Source organism: Micropterus dolomieu, linkage group LG02, assembly GCF_021292245.1.
Source record: "Micropterus dolomieu isolate WLL.071019.BEF.003 ecotype Adirondacks linkage group LG02, ASM2129224v1, whole genome shotgun sequence".
NCBI lineage: Eukaryota > Metazoa > Chordata > Actinopteri > Centrarchiformes > Centrarchidae > Micropterus > Micropterus dolomieu.
Window position 1 is genome coordinate 6,165,308 of NC_060151.1, and position 16,658 is coordinate 6,181,965.

Below are 16,658 nucleotides of genomic sequence, written 5' to 3' on the forward strand. Positions count from 1 at the left end.
CCTGAGCCACTTGTGTGGGTTGTAGACTCCGTCTCATGCTACCACTAGAGTGAAAGCACCGCCAGCATTCAAAAGTGACCAAAACATCAGCCAGGAAGCAAAGGAACTGAGAAGTGGTCTGTGGTCACCACCTGCAGAACCACTCCTTTATTGGGGGTGTCTTGCTGATTGCCTATAATTTCCACCTGTTGTCTATTCCATTTGCACAACAGCATGTGAAATTGATTGTCAATCAGTGTTGCTTCCTAAGTGGACAGTTTGATTTCACAGGAGTGTGATTGACTTGGAGTTACATTGTGTTGTTTAAGTGTTCCCTTTATTTTATATATATATATATATTTTTTTTTTTATGCCCACACTTAAAGGAGGAGCAAAAAGCCTGCTGTCATGGAGAGGGATTAGGACCAACAAATTAAACAAATGAGAGCAACGACACACACTTTCAGACGGTTTCTCCTCTAAAAACAAAGTTTTATGAGGCTAATGGGAAACCAAAATATTGGACAAATTGAAATTTAGATCTGATGATGGCGGTAGATGAAATGTCACCAACATAACCAACAATTCATCCTAAGGACATGAGCATCTGTACCAACTTTCATGGAAATCCATCCAATACACTTTCCCCCAAAAAACACAAATGTCAAGAGGAAACGTCAGGCGATCTCCAAAGCCAATAGGATAATAGTTGTGAAAATCATGAATGTCTGTTCGTTCTGTGCCAATCCATCCAGCACATGTTGAGAAATTTCATTCTGGACCAAAATGACTGAACACTACAGACAAATGTGCATACACACATTGCCATCCATAAAGCCATGCTGCTAGCATGGCAAAAAATAAATTCCACTATCAAATAATATTTCAGGCGCTGTTTGATTATTCTAAAAGGTGTTTTTTTGAGGTGTTAACCAGTTGAATCTATAATAACGATAATAATATTCTCACTTTAAGTATAATCAAAAGTTGGGGGCGGCTGTGGCTCAGGCGGTAGAGCGGGTTGTGACTTCTAGTGGCCTAAAAGGTGCACAATGCTTAGCCAAAAACAAAGAGTTAAGCTGCATTATAAGACACACCAGAATTACTAGGAGCTGACAGTTTCCCAAAAACCTGAACACTTGGTTCATTTTGAGGCAATTTTGAATGAATCCACACAAAGATAATGGGTAACATGTGTGACAGCAAGACAGCTGACATGGCAGCATAAGTTCATCAAACAAGTTTTACCTTCACTTTGACTGTCTGTAGTGAAAAGTTGAGGAGACATGGCTTGTGATTTAATTGGGGAAGATTCTCTGTTTTCTGAACTCCCCACATCACCAACATCTACAGCAACAGAGACAGAATGAAAGACTGAGAAATGATACAAGGGCTTCAACACAAGTCAACCAGTCAACAGCTTTTACATCTCATCAATATCCCATTCCCATAACGTACCTTTTGGTACTGAGGTGATGTTTGGTAATCGCTGCACCAGATCATTTCTGTTGATCTTCATTAAAACCTTTCTGGTCACCTCCAGAGCTCCATAAGGGCCATAGATCTGAATGATCTGAACAACGGTGTCCTGCCTGTCTGCCTTCTCCAGCCGGCTCACAGGGATGGCTGGGTAGTCTTCGAGATGTGGGATGATTGTGTGCATGATGTCCGCCTGCTGGAGGAGCCATTTCAGCTGCTTGAATTCCTCCTCCCTCAAGTCCTCCATGGTTATCCAGAGTGTCTCCTTAAGTGAGGTCATTGTGACTGATAAAAACAGCAGTCAATTTTTTACACAAAAGACTCAAAAGATTCAAGATGAATTATGCCCCATCTTATAATTGCAAGATATCTATTGATGATAGATATCTAAATTTACTTTGTAAGACACATATATAGAAGATATCTGCATGCACTTAGTTGTTCTACTATTGGTTCTGTAGACATCCCTTAGTAGACAGTAGACATATATACTTCTTTATTTCCACATTTCCTCAGTAACATTGGACCAATAGATGAGTTCCTTTTTATGCAGCATTGCAGGAGTACAATGTGCGTCACTTTTGCTGTTGCACAGTGGCTTTTACCATCCGAAAAAAGGGAACTCCTATAGGTGTTCCCTTTTTTTGTCAGAAAGGGTACAGATTTGTTCTTATTTTTGTTTTAAATCACTTTGTACCCTTTCTGTAGTCAAAAGGTGCACTTCTGGCCTCTTTAAGATCAATATTGTACCTTTGAGGGAACATTCTTGAAAAGTGTACCTGTAAGTACAGAAATGTTCTTGTCTCGTACCTCCATTTTTGAGTGTGTACAATGTAATGCATTTCTACAATAATCTGTCAAGATCCTGTTTTTATGAAGCCCATCACGCTCAGTGTTGGGCAGTAACACGTTACTCATTAATTAATTACATTCCTCAGTGTAAGGGAGTACAATTTGAAACAGGACAAACAGGAAAGATGACCTTACCAGTGCAGTCACTATGTTAAAACATCATCCACTTAAAAAAAAATCTAAGAAACATGGTTAAATGTCCATCTTTTCACTCCTGGAATTAACAAAACAACACAATAAAGTATATGGTACTACTAGTATCTTAACATTCACAGTCATTATTCCTCACTTTCAAAATAGAGCAACACAGCAGGAACAGTGTAGACATAAGACAAAGAAGTGTTATTATAGGCCCTTTTAGTTAATGCATTAACATTTCCCAGCCATTCAGATTCAATCTTTCAAGAATGCATGTTTTTCAAACAAAAATGCACATAGGAAATACAGTATATTTAAGGTGAGAGTGTAAAAAACATACCCTCTAGACACATCCTTTGGCCAAAAAAAAACCTTGTTGATGATCTGTTTCACAGTATTACAAATACTGAGACCATTGATTTCATAATGGCAGAGGTTTGTTAAAAGGAACAAAACTAAGTATTGCACCTTAAATCTTTAAAAAAAAAAAAAATCTTTCTTAACCTTTTAACCAAGCAGGCTAGAAAGAACAACTTTATAGTGATAGCAGCTTCCTCAATTCATTGACTGTTCATTCAACAGATGTTCATGTTGTTGGACATCTACTGTCAACCAAAACTGGCAGCTTTTGAAAGTGACTTATTAAAAAATGTTTCATTGTCAATCACCATAGAATAGATTCCTCAAATTTTCACGACACTACATGTAACATAAGGTATAGCAGTCTATAGCTCCACCTACTTAACAAGGCCATTTGGTATTAGTTAGGTTTTTTAATAATGTTAAATGGAGTCACTTCCCAGACTGTTTGATTAGCTACAGCAAGTGATTTTGATCATTTTTAAATTATGTGCTAGGTAGTAGGCCAAATTAGGAATAATATTCATCCATGTGTCAGCCACTGACAGAACAGTCTGTTCTTTCCTTCAAACAGACCTATCATTCCAGGAAAGGAGAGCCTACCTGGCCAAGCCTACCTTTAAGGCTGTTGTCACATTCTCAGAGGTGTCATTTACACTGGGGACACTGGGGACATGTCCCCACCACATTTTGAAATAGCTGACTTTGTCCCCATCACTTTTTGAAAGAGATTTGTCAAAAATGTTCTGAAAAATAGATCATAACACCAAGTAATGAAAATGCTTTGAGGAGGGTTTACTTGCACAATAAGAAAACATGCAATGCAATTTCAATATAGAAGAAACAAATGTGCCAGAAAAAGTAACTTAAGAAAAACGTTGTTTCTCTTTATAAAAATGAAGATATTTCCACCATTAATTGGAGCAGAAAATGTCTCCAGAGTGCAGGAAATGAAGTGTTTAATGCTCAAAAAGTTCTGGGGGAGGACCCTTAGACCCCCCACTATATTTCAGCATTTCATGTCTCTTCAAAATACCAAATAAAATCTTCCCATGTAGTTTTTGACCATCGTCAGGTCTCATGACACAAGTGTATCATCACGCCCCTAATCTGAGCCTTTATGTCCCCACCACCAGTTTTCAACACAAAGTGACGCTCTTGCACATTCTTATAACTTCACTATTCTTTATTACCACAGTAAAACATTATAACCCCAGCCCAGCAGAGACTTCTGTGCACCGCACAATGTGTTGATAGTATGTGGGGAAATGAAACAATACTTCAAAGCATTTCTAAAAGGGTTATAGGAAATAGAGGTGAACAGGCTTACATGGAGTGAGGAGACAGACGTAGGTCCAAAACGGGTGAGTGATTCAACATAAAGCAAACAAATCCAAACACGGAAGCAGGAAAATAGTTCAATAATCCACAAAAGACATCAAGAAACACAGGTAGGTAATACTGGAGACTGGTGGCATAATGTTTGACCTTCATTGGCCCCGTGTCAAAACCACGATTCTTCTCAGTTTTGGGATATGTTGGAGAGCTAAGACAGGCAGAAGTTTGAAGGTACAACTTAGCATGTTCGAATTACAGGGGGGATTGGGGGGTCTGTCTCTTTTAATTAAGACTTGAATTCCACCCAACCCCAAAAAAGAGGCATAAACAACAGTTCAAGAGGGTCTGTCTTGCACATAATTATAAATATTACTACATATTTCCCATCGTCTTGCTTAGCCATGAGCAGTGAAACTGAAGATTAGTTATTGTAGAGATACATTATGACATCTACATAGAATTTATTTCATTTTATCATGTGGGTGGCAATGGTGCAATGGATAAGACACATGCCTTCGGTGTGAGAGACCCGGGTTCACTCCCCCAACTGTGTCCGCCATTGTATCCCTGAGCAAATTTTAAGTCTTTTGTGAGTCTTTTTACAATATGTTAAAATCCAGGTGTGTTATTTCAAATGTATGACTACTTCTTTATTGAATGCAGATTATATTTCATTCACAGGAGATATTTGCTAAAAAAAAAGAGTAAGTTGAACTTTTAACTTGAAATGATAAGAATTAGGAATTAGAGATGATAATGTGTTTGAGACACCACTGACTTGCTGGCAGTTTAGCTTTGGTGACTTTCATGGCTGTTTGTTTGTAGAAATGCCGAATCCCTTATGATGATCAAGATAATGCCTTAAACTAATAGACTTCAAAATGAATAAAACAACTAATCACAGCAAAAGTTAATGTTACATTATTTCATACCAGGCTTTCATCATGCCACTCTCAAGTTGACACATCTTTGAGTCCTATTTGTTGCCGCCATGTCTTTATCTCTATTTATATATCTAACTATTTTACCAGATGTTTTGATACTGCATGTTTTGAGTTGCCTCTTTATATATAGACTATGGGACAAACACAGTTGATGCCATTGTTAAAATTTAGTAGATAAAAGTAGAAGTAAAAATGGCAAGTGCAGTCAGTTTTACTTTGGGTGTTTCAGTGAATGTATTTAATATCAGTGAAAGAACTGCCACCCATCATGTTGCTTGAGATACAAATAAAATGCGTAAGGGTAATGACTGCATACGGTAGCTGGTTCTATGCTTCACTGCATATCCAGTGCAAGACAGGGCCACCATTATTATCCTGCTTAGGGCCCCCAGATGTACAGGGTCTTCCACACAGTGAAGAAATTTTACCCTGTGGATGTAGCTTTTTGCTAATGTAACCTGTAACCAGACAAAGTAATGTAGTATAAAATGCCCCAGGCTTTGGAAGTATTATGCTGGGTTAGGTTACTACTGTACGTGGTACACTAGTTAGCCGTGCATGGTAATATTTGCAGCTCATGTAAGAGCGGACGAACATACGGTTTAATCCATTTCTTAAACTTGTTTTTGTGGCGGAAATTATATTCCTGGTGAGGGGCTGAGCAAATAATTGAGTTACAACAAACCGTTGTCTTTGAAAAATGTATTTAACAAAAGAGAATAAACTGTCTCCTAAGACAGTCACTAACGTCTGGCCCCAAGCAAAGGGATGCATCACCATTTACACAGTCTAGGTTTCTATGTTTTGGGGAACAGAGATCCTCTCTCGGCCTTGAATGAACATTCCATGAGAGGAGAGGAACAACAAAAGAGGGAAAGCACTTTAGAAATTGTTCAAAATCTCCTTTCCAATGTCCACTTTTGCTCTTTGCTTTGCCCTCTCCCCCCTGTAATGTCTGTTTCTTCGTACCAGGATGACTTGATACAGCATCAATCATTTTCTTTTGACAGTTGTCTTCTTGCTTTATCTTCGTGTTAAACATGCTCTGTCGTGCTGTCTGTCTTCCATGATGTGACATGCTGTGAAATACAACTCTTCCTTACTGCAGCGGCAGTTTCTAACTAACTCAGAACTAGTAGGGTCTCATTGCGTCTTGTTTTAGACCGCTGTAGTTCTAAGGTAATGGTCACGTGGACTAGAAGAGTCCTACATGATTCGGTCTGGTCTTGCTGTTCAGCTGCTGGCCTGCATCATGTGGGCAGAACTTAGTCCAGTGTTAATTCTGGACTGTGCATTGTCCTTTTTACTCAGCATACTTCAAACTGCTTTCCTTCTTGTCAGGCTGGAGTGACGTATGAAGATAATGATGGTGATTAAGAAAGAAATCTTTATGCTGATCTTGTGGAAGTCCAGCTTGATTTGATTTTCTCATCACTGTGTTTTATCTCAGTCATTGTGGCCCATACTCTTTGACAACCTTATCCAAATTGCTCCAGCTGTGTCTGTGGAGCTGTTGGAGGTTTCAGTCAGGCTGGTCACATGAGCCGTGGCTTCAACAATGTCCTATTTTTTCTTGGCATTTCCTTCTCTGGGCATCTGGAGGGAGAGCCAATGTCTCTTTATTGGACTTTTACTGGACCAGAGCACATTTCCTTCTGTGCACCGGCAGTGGGTCTTTAATTCATGGTTTTTCATCTCCCTTTTGCTGCCTGGTCAGATTTCAGCAGCACCAGGGCATACCGGTGGTCTTCTTACTGGACTGGATCCCGGACTGGAGCATTCTGGAGGAGGAGGAACAGAGTCCAGGACTGGATCAGCCAGAATGGATCCCGTGACTTGTGTACCTCGGTTAAAGAAGATATAATCAGTTGATCAGTCAATAATAGGCTAATCAGTTTAATCAGATCCTTAATGAATCTATTCTAATTTTCAGTTCTGAGCTTTCCTTGTCCTCAGTTCTTGCCTTTTTCTAGTCTACCCATCTGAATTGCAGTTTGTTTACTTTTCTTTCCTCTGGACAGGACTGCACGCTCTATTGCATTTCTGCTCTCCTTTCTCTCCAAACATGTCTTTAGCTGGTTCAATAGTTGTAGACTAAAGCTTCCATTTTGCAGGAAACCTGTTTCAACCCTCTTATCAAATTGTCCCATTAATGTCTAACATTTTAGTCATCAATTTCATAGCTGGTGAAGGTAATCTGGGAGTGGATTCAGACTCAGTCTTCACTTTACTCTTACTCTTGCCATAGTCTACTCTCTCTAGCTAGTGTGTACTCGGGTCCATAGCAATATATGAATCCACTGAGTTCGGTTAAGTCTGAGGCTATGCAAAGCAAACCTAACTTATCAGCTGGAAACCCCAAAAACCCTCAGACACCACAGAGAAAACCAGGGCACGTCTGTCCGCGATCCCCTGATCAAGTTCCACTCTCCACCCACTTGTCAGTTTACAAGCAGATAGAGGGTCCTGCAAATCATTCAGGCGCGAGATATAAGACCACTTCCTTCACTCTGTCTCACTCTCTTTATTTTTAACAATTTATCTACTCATTTCTCACCGTGCAAGTTCTTCTCCTTTTCTTTCTGGAGCGGAGCGAAGATCAGGGCTCCGCTGAACACAGCTTCTGTCTCCTAAGACAGTCACTAACGTCTGGCCCCAAGCAAAGGGATGCATCATCATTTACACAGTCTAGGTTTCTATGTTTTGGGGAACAGAGATCTTCTCTCGGCCTTGAATGAACATTCCAGGAGAGGAGAGGAACAACAAGAGAGGAAAACACCAAAATAAATTTCACAGCTCGGACCTAAACCCTAGTAAATGTGGACCAACATAAGGAGTATAGGAGAGGAAAGGTTAAGGATAAAAACATAATACATAATAATAATAATAATAGTAAAAGAACATACATAAAAGATTAAATGTAAGAGGACACAATTTTCTGCCATAACAGTTTTTAATTTAAAAAACCCACAATCCAATCTCTTTGCATGTATAGTACCACCTTTATTACAGCCCCCTGCACACACACTTTGACAAGTAAAGAAATCCAAAGCTTGACAGGCCTGCATGCCTTCGGCTGCTTAGCTATGCCAGGACAATTGCTGTTAACTGCACTAAATTATTGTTGAGGGGGAAAAATTGTGACTCCATTTTAATTACATGGAAGGCACAAATTGGAGTTAGCAGCCTTCTGTGACTAATGGTTAACTAGATAGATGCAGGCTCTTTTGAAATATGGCTGGGATGGACATAAACTTACAGGCAAGTCAACTGAACATCAGCATTCTTGTACTAAATAAAACAACTTCTTGTTGTGCAGTGAAATGCTGTGTGAGGCAACTATCCATTATTTGGATTTTTGGATTGGGTGAGCAGTGATGTAATAAGTAAGTAAGTAAATAAGTAACCAGTTATGATTCACTCTAAACATCTGGGGCCAGGGGCCTCTGAAACTTGGTACAGAAAAGGATGACATTTTGGATTTTTGATATTACAGAAACGTGTTTCCTAACTGCATTTAGGAAAACTCCCATCTTAGGATGGGAATTTAACTTTTATAGAACTGTCCTAATGTAAGAAATCAAATCTTTACCCTGGGATGATAATTGGGAAGAGAACTTGGGAGTTTCCTCTCCTCCACCACATGATTAATGCTTGCTATTTAGCCCGGGATAAGTGAAGTGAGTTGTCAAGGATCCAGATTAAGATAAGAAACGAGGTCTGAGATATGATAGGACACAGTCATGAGTTTAGGAATTGCTTCTGTAATAGGAAGATAGGATTTTTCCAATCTTTGAAACTTAAGTTAAGATAGGACAAGCAGTTAGGAAAACATTCTGTAATGAGGCCCCAGATCATCAATAATAGCCAGTCAGTCTGAATTGTTTTGGAACCATGCTCAGCTGAAAGTGTCCTAGCTGTGCTATCAGAGCATCATGGTGCTTGTGGGAGGTCTGGAAGAACTCCTTTCCCCTCTGCAGGTTCTGGTCTGACAGGAAGCGCTCCACCAGGGTCCGCTGGACAGTCCTATGTTCGCAGACTCTAAGGTGAACGCTGTGGGTCACGTTTCGCAGAGGCTCCACTATCAGCAGCCCACTGGGTGCGGGACTCAAGGCTGGAAACACTTTAACCTGGTGACAGAGGGAGGGGTCATCGGCTGACACTCATGTTTTATATGATTCCAAGATCAGAAATATGATTTGTTTGTAGGGCTAATACAACAGCCCTACAAATAAATCCTACCTTCATGAAGCTTACTGCTCAGTTTTTGTTTTAAACTGTTTTTTAAAAAAAGGCATTGATTCCACTGTATGATCTCTTTGGAGAACGTACTTTGTGCTGCTGTTGAACTGTATTGTGGTTATACTGAGAGGTGATCCAAATATTCTGTCCACCGCATTTGTGTCTCTGTGTTTAATGACAACCGAGTTTAAAGTATGAGTCAACATACGATCAAGTTAATGCTTATGAGTCATAATACAGTAGGATGACTTGTTCTGCTGCTTTGTTTTCCCATCTGTATATTGTTCCCTTGTGGTTGTATTTTATCACTGCTCCTGTAAACAGAGGTCTACTGACCTCCAGTGGTCTCTGTGGGGAAAACAATGCTCTGTGGGATTGATTATCCTTGGGTGTTTACAACCGTTCCTGTTTGAAGTTCATAGTAAATATCTGCACTGTAAACTGAATAATAAAGTCATTAATTTCCCCCTTATCTTGCAGAAATTGGACATGTTATAAAAGAGGGGAGCGGTACCACTTTGAGCAGATACTCTCTGTAGGTCTTGAGCAGAGGGTCAACACGATGCAGGTAGCCCAGACTTAAGACTTCTCCAGCTGATGAGTTGGTCAGACGCTTCCAGTGGAGGAAGGTGTGGACGTGGAGAGCAGCTCCATTCATCCATTGCTTCACCTGCACACGAATGAGGTACAAGAATTTGAACAACCTCCCTCTAACACTCCCCTTTTTAGCCATGTGTTTAAGGTTTGACCCTGGCCTTACTACAGTTTGTTTGCAATTTGAAATTATTTGAGCCAACCATACAGCAGAGGACCAGCAAACACAGGGTTAAAACAAACAATTAGCACACTTATTAACACTAGATTAACTAATGAATTACCACAGGGACAAAAGCGCTACTTATGATTTACCGTTTTGGTCACAGTGTAGCACATGACATCTAGCCAAGTACTGTAAGAAACAGCAGTATTAACAGATGTACAAGCTTGTTGTTAATATTTGTAATTTCTGTAGTTGCTTTGTATCAACGACAAAGCTAACCCCGGCAGAGCTGAGAGGGCTCTTCTCCGGTGACATCATCCTTTCATAGAAATCCTTCAGCTCGGAACGCAGCTTTCCCTCGTAGCTCTCCAGCAGTGCTGTCATCCTGTGCTGGTCATTGGCTGCACCAGGAATCTGTCACGGTAAATGACGTTGAGAGTGAATCAACGTGCCTCCAAACAACCATTTTGTGGTATTAAGGGATACTTTACTGTTTTCTTATAGAAGATTTAGTGTATAAGTTTTACAGTAGTAGTACATTTAGTACATACAATCTTATAATGCACCTTGTTATGATGGTGATAGTACTAAAATATGTCTCTGTGCAGCTACAAAATAAAAAATACTTTGTGACATGAGTATGGCGTTGGCAGCTCAAACATACTGTGTGTTCATCAAGTATATATTTGCTTATTTTTAAGGGTAACAGTAACACTGAAAATTTCAGTTGTGTTTTACCACAATTAAAGCTTATGAAAGGAGAAATGACACTTTCTCCTTCCTTCAAATGAAAATTTGGATTTGTAAGTAATACACACTTCCTCAGTACAATACTTTAAGGGGTGTGTTGCTTCAATCCAGCCTTACTTGGTCTGGTATGACTAGTAGCTTGTGTTACTGACCCTACTGAGTAAGTCCACCAACTTTATGACTACTCTCTTCTTGTGTTATTGTTACACTATATGTTAGCATTTAACATGATGCTGTAATTGCCACTTGTGGCCACAGTGGCTGCTGTTTATGGGAAGTAAAATAGTTTCTCTTTAAGGCTCAGGCCCATGTTTTTACTCATGATTGGGTTTAACCTTAATAATCAACATTACTATGATTACGGCATTACATCTAAAATCCTGTTCAACCTGTTTGAGAAACTCGCTGGCAATGGAGCTGATGTCCGACCCCGCATCAGCCCCGAACATTCTGCGTATGGGATCTGGAGGTGGGGGGCCCGACTTTGTGGTCTGGTGATGGGCTAGCATCTCAAACAGGACTGAGAGGGCAAGTGCAACAACACCCACACCCCCATAACTCACCTACAGACACACATAGACAATTATACTTAGTATAAATAACTTAGTAACAAAGTTGTTGTTGCATTTGAGGCTGTGAGCATGTGACATTTTGCAATGCTAATCTTTCCAGAACTCCCAATGTCATAAACATAGTTATGAAGCCCTGGGCTGATTGATACATGAAACAATGTGCAAATTTATTTAGGCGTGAAAATGTTTCTTTTCTGCACTATGTAGTACTTTGTTGCCCTATTTCATTTTTTGGTCTCCAATCGATACTTCTATTTCATATTAAAGCATGCATGTTAAAAATGTTTAAAATATTCACAGTAATAACTACGTTCACTAAAATGCATGAGGTGGTACGTGACACTTTCTCTAGATAATAAATATAATTCCATAATGTTCCAGGCATGACTAATGCCAGGCAAAACATGCATACGGTAGCTTGTGGGACAGTGACACATGATGGATGCAAATTTAACACCAGTAGGATCCGACCGTGGTGTTTCCTCCGAAGAGGGTGTGGAGGTCACGGTTGAAGGCAAGTCTCTGCTGCCGGGTCATACCGCTCTGTAGAGTGGAGTACTGCTGCTCCAGAGCCCAAGAGGAGTTCAGGGAAAGCATGGAGGTCAGTGATGGATCCAGGGATGCTTCAGGAACCAGGCCTGCATGGCTGGAGAGTTATAGCATTCTGGGTTGGACCACCACATTATCCCTGCCCCAAAACTGGGGCTACGTCAGGATTAAGTTTTCACTATATGATGCGATGACATCACATCTTTACAGTTCACCCAAATCACAAAACAACATATTTAAAGATGCTGCCAGGGATAAGGGTTCAATTTGTCGCCTCTTTGCATACCTGGCAGTGTCGTACAGACAGTCTATGGTCTCTGGAGAAGCACTGCAGTTTATTCCCATGTCAGCGTCCAGAGTGATTGGAAACTGCAGAAACTGCCGTGAAAATGAAAAACCCCAGCAAAGTTGCTGTCGCTGACCATTCATCCAGAAAGCAGCAGTGTGTGTTCAAGCTTCAGTCACTGGGTACAAAGTCTGGACGCACGTAGGGCAGATACACACACAGCAAACAAACTGTTCAAACACAGAAATACCCACACATCCTGGAATATAGGAAATCTAATGACAATCATCTGCTTTCAGGTTGGGTTTTGAAAAATATTATCTATATAAATGCAGGTAAAAAGTAATAAGTAGGCTATGAATTCTCAAAATTTTTCTCTTGTTTCTGCCTCAACCAATCGATCTAATATATTAAAATAACAGTTTCACATTTTGGGGAATAGGCTTAGTCTACACCTTGTCTAAACAGGCATGAGCTGCACGTTATCAAAACGGCAGCAGCCTTTCTGTATGCATTCAGGTACAGTGTAGGTCACCCGTGTTTTTGGCATAGCTCAGAACCCAATACGCAATGACTGTTCATCATGTTTACAGTGTACCATGTATACAGATGGACTGATTAAAAGGGGAGCTGTTGCATCAGACACGCCTGAGACTGAAAGACGTTTCTGTGAGAAAAGAAGCTCTCGAGGTCCTGCCCATCATTTGAATTGGAAAGTACTTTGAGTCGATTTGAAAATGTGTCCATACAATAAGCATTCTACAAGAATTATTTATTGAAATATGAATGTGATCTTATTGCCCACTTTTTCAGTTAAATTACTTATGTTTTTCTTTCTTTGTATATGTTATAATTGACGCTTGCCCTGCTGCCATGTTTAATGTATAGTCCGGTTGAAAATGGAGCCACGATACAATATTTATTTTCATTATGATGCCTTAATGTTGCATTCAAGTGACTATAAAATTTATGAAAAGAAAAACGCTTCTGTGTTGACAGTACTATAAACTGATAAATACAGAAATTTGAAGCTTCTTACAAGCCAGATAGCTTAGCTCAGAACAATGACTGGAAATGGAGAGAAACAGTGAGCGTGACTCTGTCCAAAGGTTACAAAATCCACATCCAGAGCTTGTTAATTCACATGGTACATCTATTTTCTATACAAAAGCTAAAGTGTACAAGCGGCACGTCCGTACTTGAAGGAGGTACTATATATATAACACTATGTCTGACATTTGTGTTGTATGTTTAATAAAATGTCTCTTGTTTATTTTTTGGGTATTTTATACAGCTTGCATATCAAACTGTTTTATCAGGAAAAAGAAAGGCATCAATCTGTCTATAGACTGTAGCATTGCATTATTTTATAGTTACAATCTGTCACTCTTTCAACATACGTGCACTCCAGTGTTCTGCTGGCTGTCAGCTGTAGTTGTTGCAGTGTGTTCAGGTGCAACTTTTAACAGAAGACGTGAGTCAGTGCAAAGTATTTGGTAAGTCAGCCAATATTTTACATATGTACATAGCAGGCTTATAATAAACAAACAAATGAACAGAAGGTGTTATAGATCTTATCTCAAACAATACTGATTAGATAGCCTAACTATATTGATAGTGATCCCAAGGAATGCCTCATGTCAAATACAAGCAAAACATTAAACAAATATAGCATATACTTGCACCTCACAAAGTGTACAGTAGTAACAGCTATACAGTATCTATAATATGAGGCATATTGTCAACCAACAAAGATGTGAGAGGCTAGGAGGGGAAATTACATTGATTTATGATATTATACTGTCTGAGTGAACTACAGATAATTGTTTTAATTTTGAACATTTCTCATACTGATTTGGAATCAAGCCTTTACTTCATGGACACATAGTTCTAAGACGTGATCTCGTGGCAGAAATGGCCTGGGTTACAGACACAATCAAATCAATTGTCCCTAAGTCCTCGAGGGCAATCTGTTCTCCAAACTTCAGGAAATCCATTCTGAAATGTTTCCTGCTGACAGACAGAGAGTCTGGCATTGGGAAAAACATAACCTCCCACGTAGAGGTGATATGAAATAAAGTCATTTATGACCGTATGTGACACACCAGGACGCGTAACGTAATATATACAACATCAAAACACATCAACCTGGATGAAACTACATGAATCAAAATGATAGCCCTATTCTGTGTGTGTGTGTGTGTGTGTGTGTGTGTGTGTGTGTGTGTGTGTGTGTGTGTGTGTGTGTGTGTGTGTGTGCTTGTGCATCTGTGGACGGGAGAACATATTTTGAGCAGGCCACTGTTACTATAATTATACTCTGTATAAATATACATATTGTGGAAAAGTACCTCAATTAAAATACACGTATTCTAAAAGTAAGTTAGCCCTACTTTAAAAACACTGACATAAGATTCTCATTGAGCTAAAATAAGTGCAGTGTGTGATGCTGTTTAAACAAACTGTGTTGATGGCTGGATTTCATATTTCTTTGTAATCCTAGCACAATAAAATTCACATGCTGTCCACACACTGAAAGAGTTACTGGTTCATCATTCCTCCTGTCCGCACTGGCCATGAAGTGAATGAGGAACAAAATCTACAGTCGTCGTTCTGCAAATTGCATTTTTAAGTTCTGCTTAAGCCAATGTGAGGCTTCATCAGTCTGAGTTAGGCCTCACACTTGGGAGTTTGCTCTGCAGTGGCACATACTGCCTCGAGGAAATTGCCAAAAAAGGCTGACACTGACTAAGGTTCTATACCGTCATGATACAACATACAAGTTGGTAGATTATTGTTTATTTACACAATTATGACAGCGACTTACAGGGGCATTATGTAGTTTTCAGCAGCCACTTCGATTTTATGATTGCAACCAGTTGTGTGCTCATACGCGTGCTTGCTTGAACTCATGCGCGAGCATTATCCGAAACACAACAGAGATCCCGCAATAAACGCAGAAACACCAGCATGCCGAGTGTGACTTTTCACGCAGACATGCTCAGGCTCTGTTGCTGCCATTTTTCCCGGCTCATACAGCGCAGCGAGCCGGCATATTGGCACAATATTCCCGGCAAAAAAAGCAGTGTGACCACGGCTACAGACAGACAGGGAGATAGCTTCACACAACACGCTGGAAACTCAGGTAAACCCCCACTGCTACATTACAGTAATATTTTTATCAGCTTGAGGTTGAACTAATCCATGATAACGTTACATTTACTGCATTTAGCCGACCTGATATGTTGTCGTTAGCTGCGGTGTTGTTGCTGTAGTCGGCAGGAGGCTCGGGAGCGTTCATGCGGCTACATACCGACCCGTTACCTTCACGTGGCTCAGCAAGGGGACACTGACCAGTAAAAAACACAAAGAGGGTATTTCGTACTAAAAGAACGTAACATTGGAAGATACACTCTGAAAATGTTTAAATCCTAATATTAGCTTGGCCCGAACGAAAGAAGGACCGAATTTCGTCCTTCACAGTTGGGTCACACTATTATAGGGATAGACCTAATCATGGGTCTGTTCTACTAAAGTGTCCAGGTAAATGCTGGGCAGTTTATTTAAAAAAAAAATAATAATTAACTACTATTACATTATATATTATGAACACAATTACTTATATTAATCAACATCAAAGGTTAACAGTCTCATTACTTAGATAATTATTGTTACTCAGAGCAGCTCCACCAATAAAGGTGCCTTTAAGCGACTCCAAAGCATCCAGGCCCAGACATAACATCTTCAGTATTTAACACGTGTAGAAATCCAAAACGAGGCATGATGGATTAACAAAGAACCAGCCTACGTTTCGCAGGTATTTACTGACCATCAACAGCTAACTTAACGTTAGTCAGGGTGACTGCACATCGCACTCCAGCGGTACATCACAAAAGCTGTGGGGTTCACAAGAAGGAGCACAGACACAGTATAAATATGTTTATAATACAATGTTTGTTATTCTTCTCTGTGTTTCTTGAACATTCACATTGACTGTGCTCCTACATTTCTTTGTGTGCTCCTAGATTTTTTTTTATTTAGGAGCAAAAAAGTTAGCGTTGTGTTTGACAAGTCAAAATGGATGCTTTGATCTGAAGGCAAAATCTATGGTCCAAATATAAAGAAAAGAGTGTCCCTAAAACACCAAAATTCAAAATGGAAGATTGGATCTGCAGTTAGTTCGAACTCAACTCACTGTAATAGACTGAAAAAATTTAGTAAAATTTATACATCAAAGCCTTTAATTAAGTTGTGGTTCTTGATATTGTCATGGCCTTTGCAGTACCACCAATGACCACAAAGTTTTTGCCATTACCAAGGTACCAAGACATTGTTTAAATGAAAAGCGATGAGGTTTAAACAGAGACCGCAATGTGTTTGCTTGATTGTTTCCCCTTTTTGCATGCAGC

At 39.8% G+C, this 16,658-nt stretch overlaps 1 protein-coding gene across 1 annotated transcript in view; it reads right to left on the reverse strand.

Moving 5' to 3' along the window:
* LOC123958058 (NACHT, LRR and PYD domains-containing protein 3-like) overlaps window positions 1–1,701 on the reverse strand; it is a 6,854-nt gene extending 5,153 nt beyond the window's left edge. The window contains exons 1-2 of the mRNA XM_046031239.1: window positions 1,438–1,701; window positions 1,228–1,326 (exon numbers count right to left, since the gene is read on the reverse strand). Of these exons, the coding sequence (XP_045887195.1) occupies window positions 1,228–1,326; window positions 1,438–1,642 (304 nt within the window). The 5' untranslated portion in view covers window positions 1,643–1,701. The remainder of the gene's footprint in view (window positions 1–1,227; window positions 1,327–1,437) is intronic.
* Between the last annotated feature and the right edge of the window lie 14,957 nt (window positions 1,702–16,658).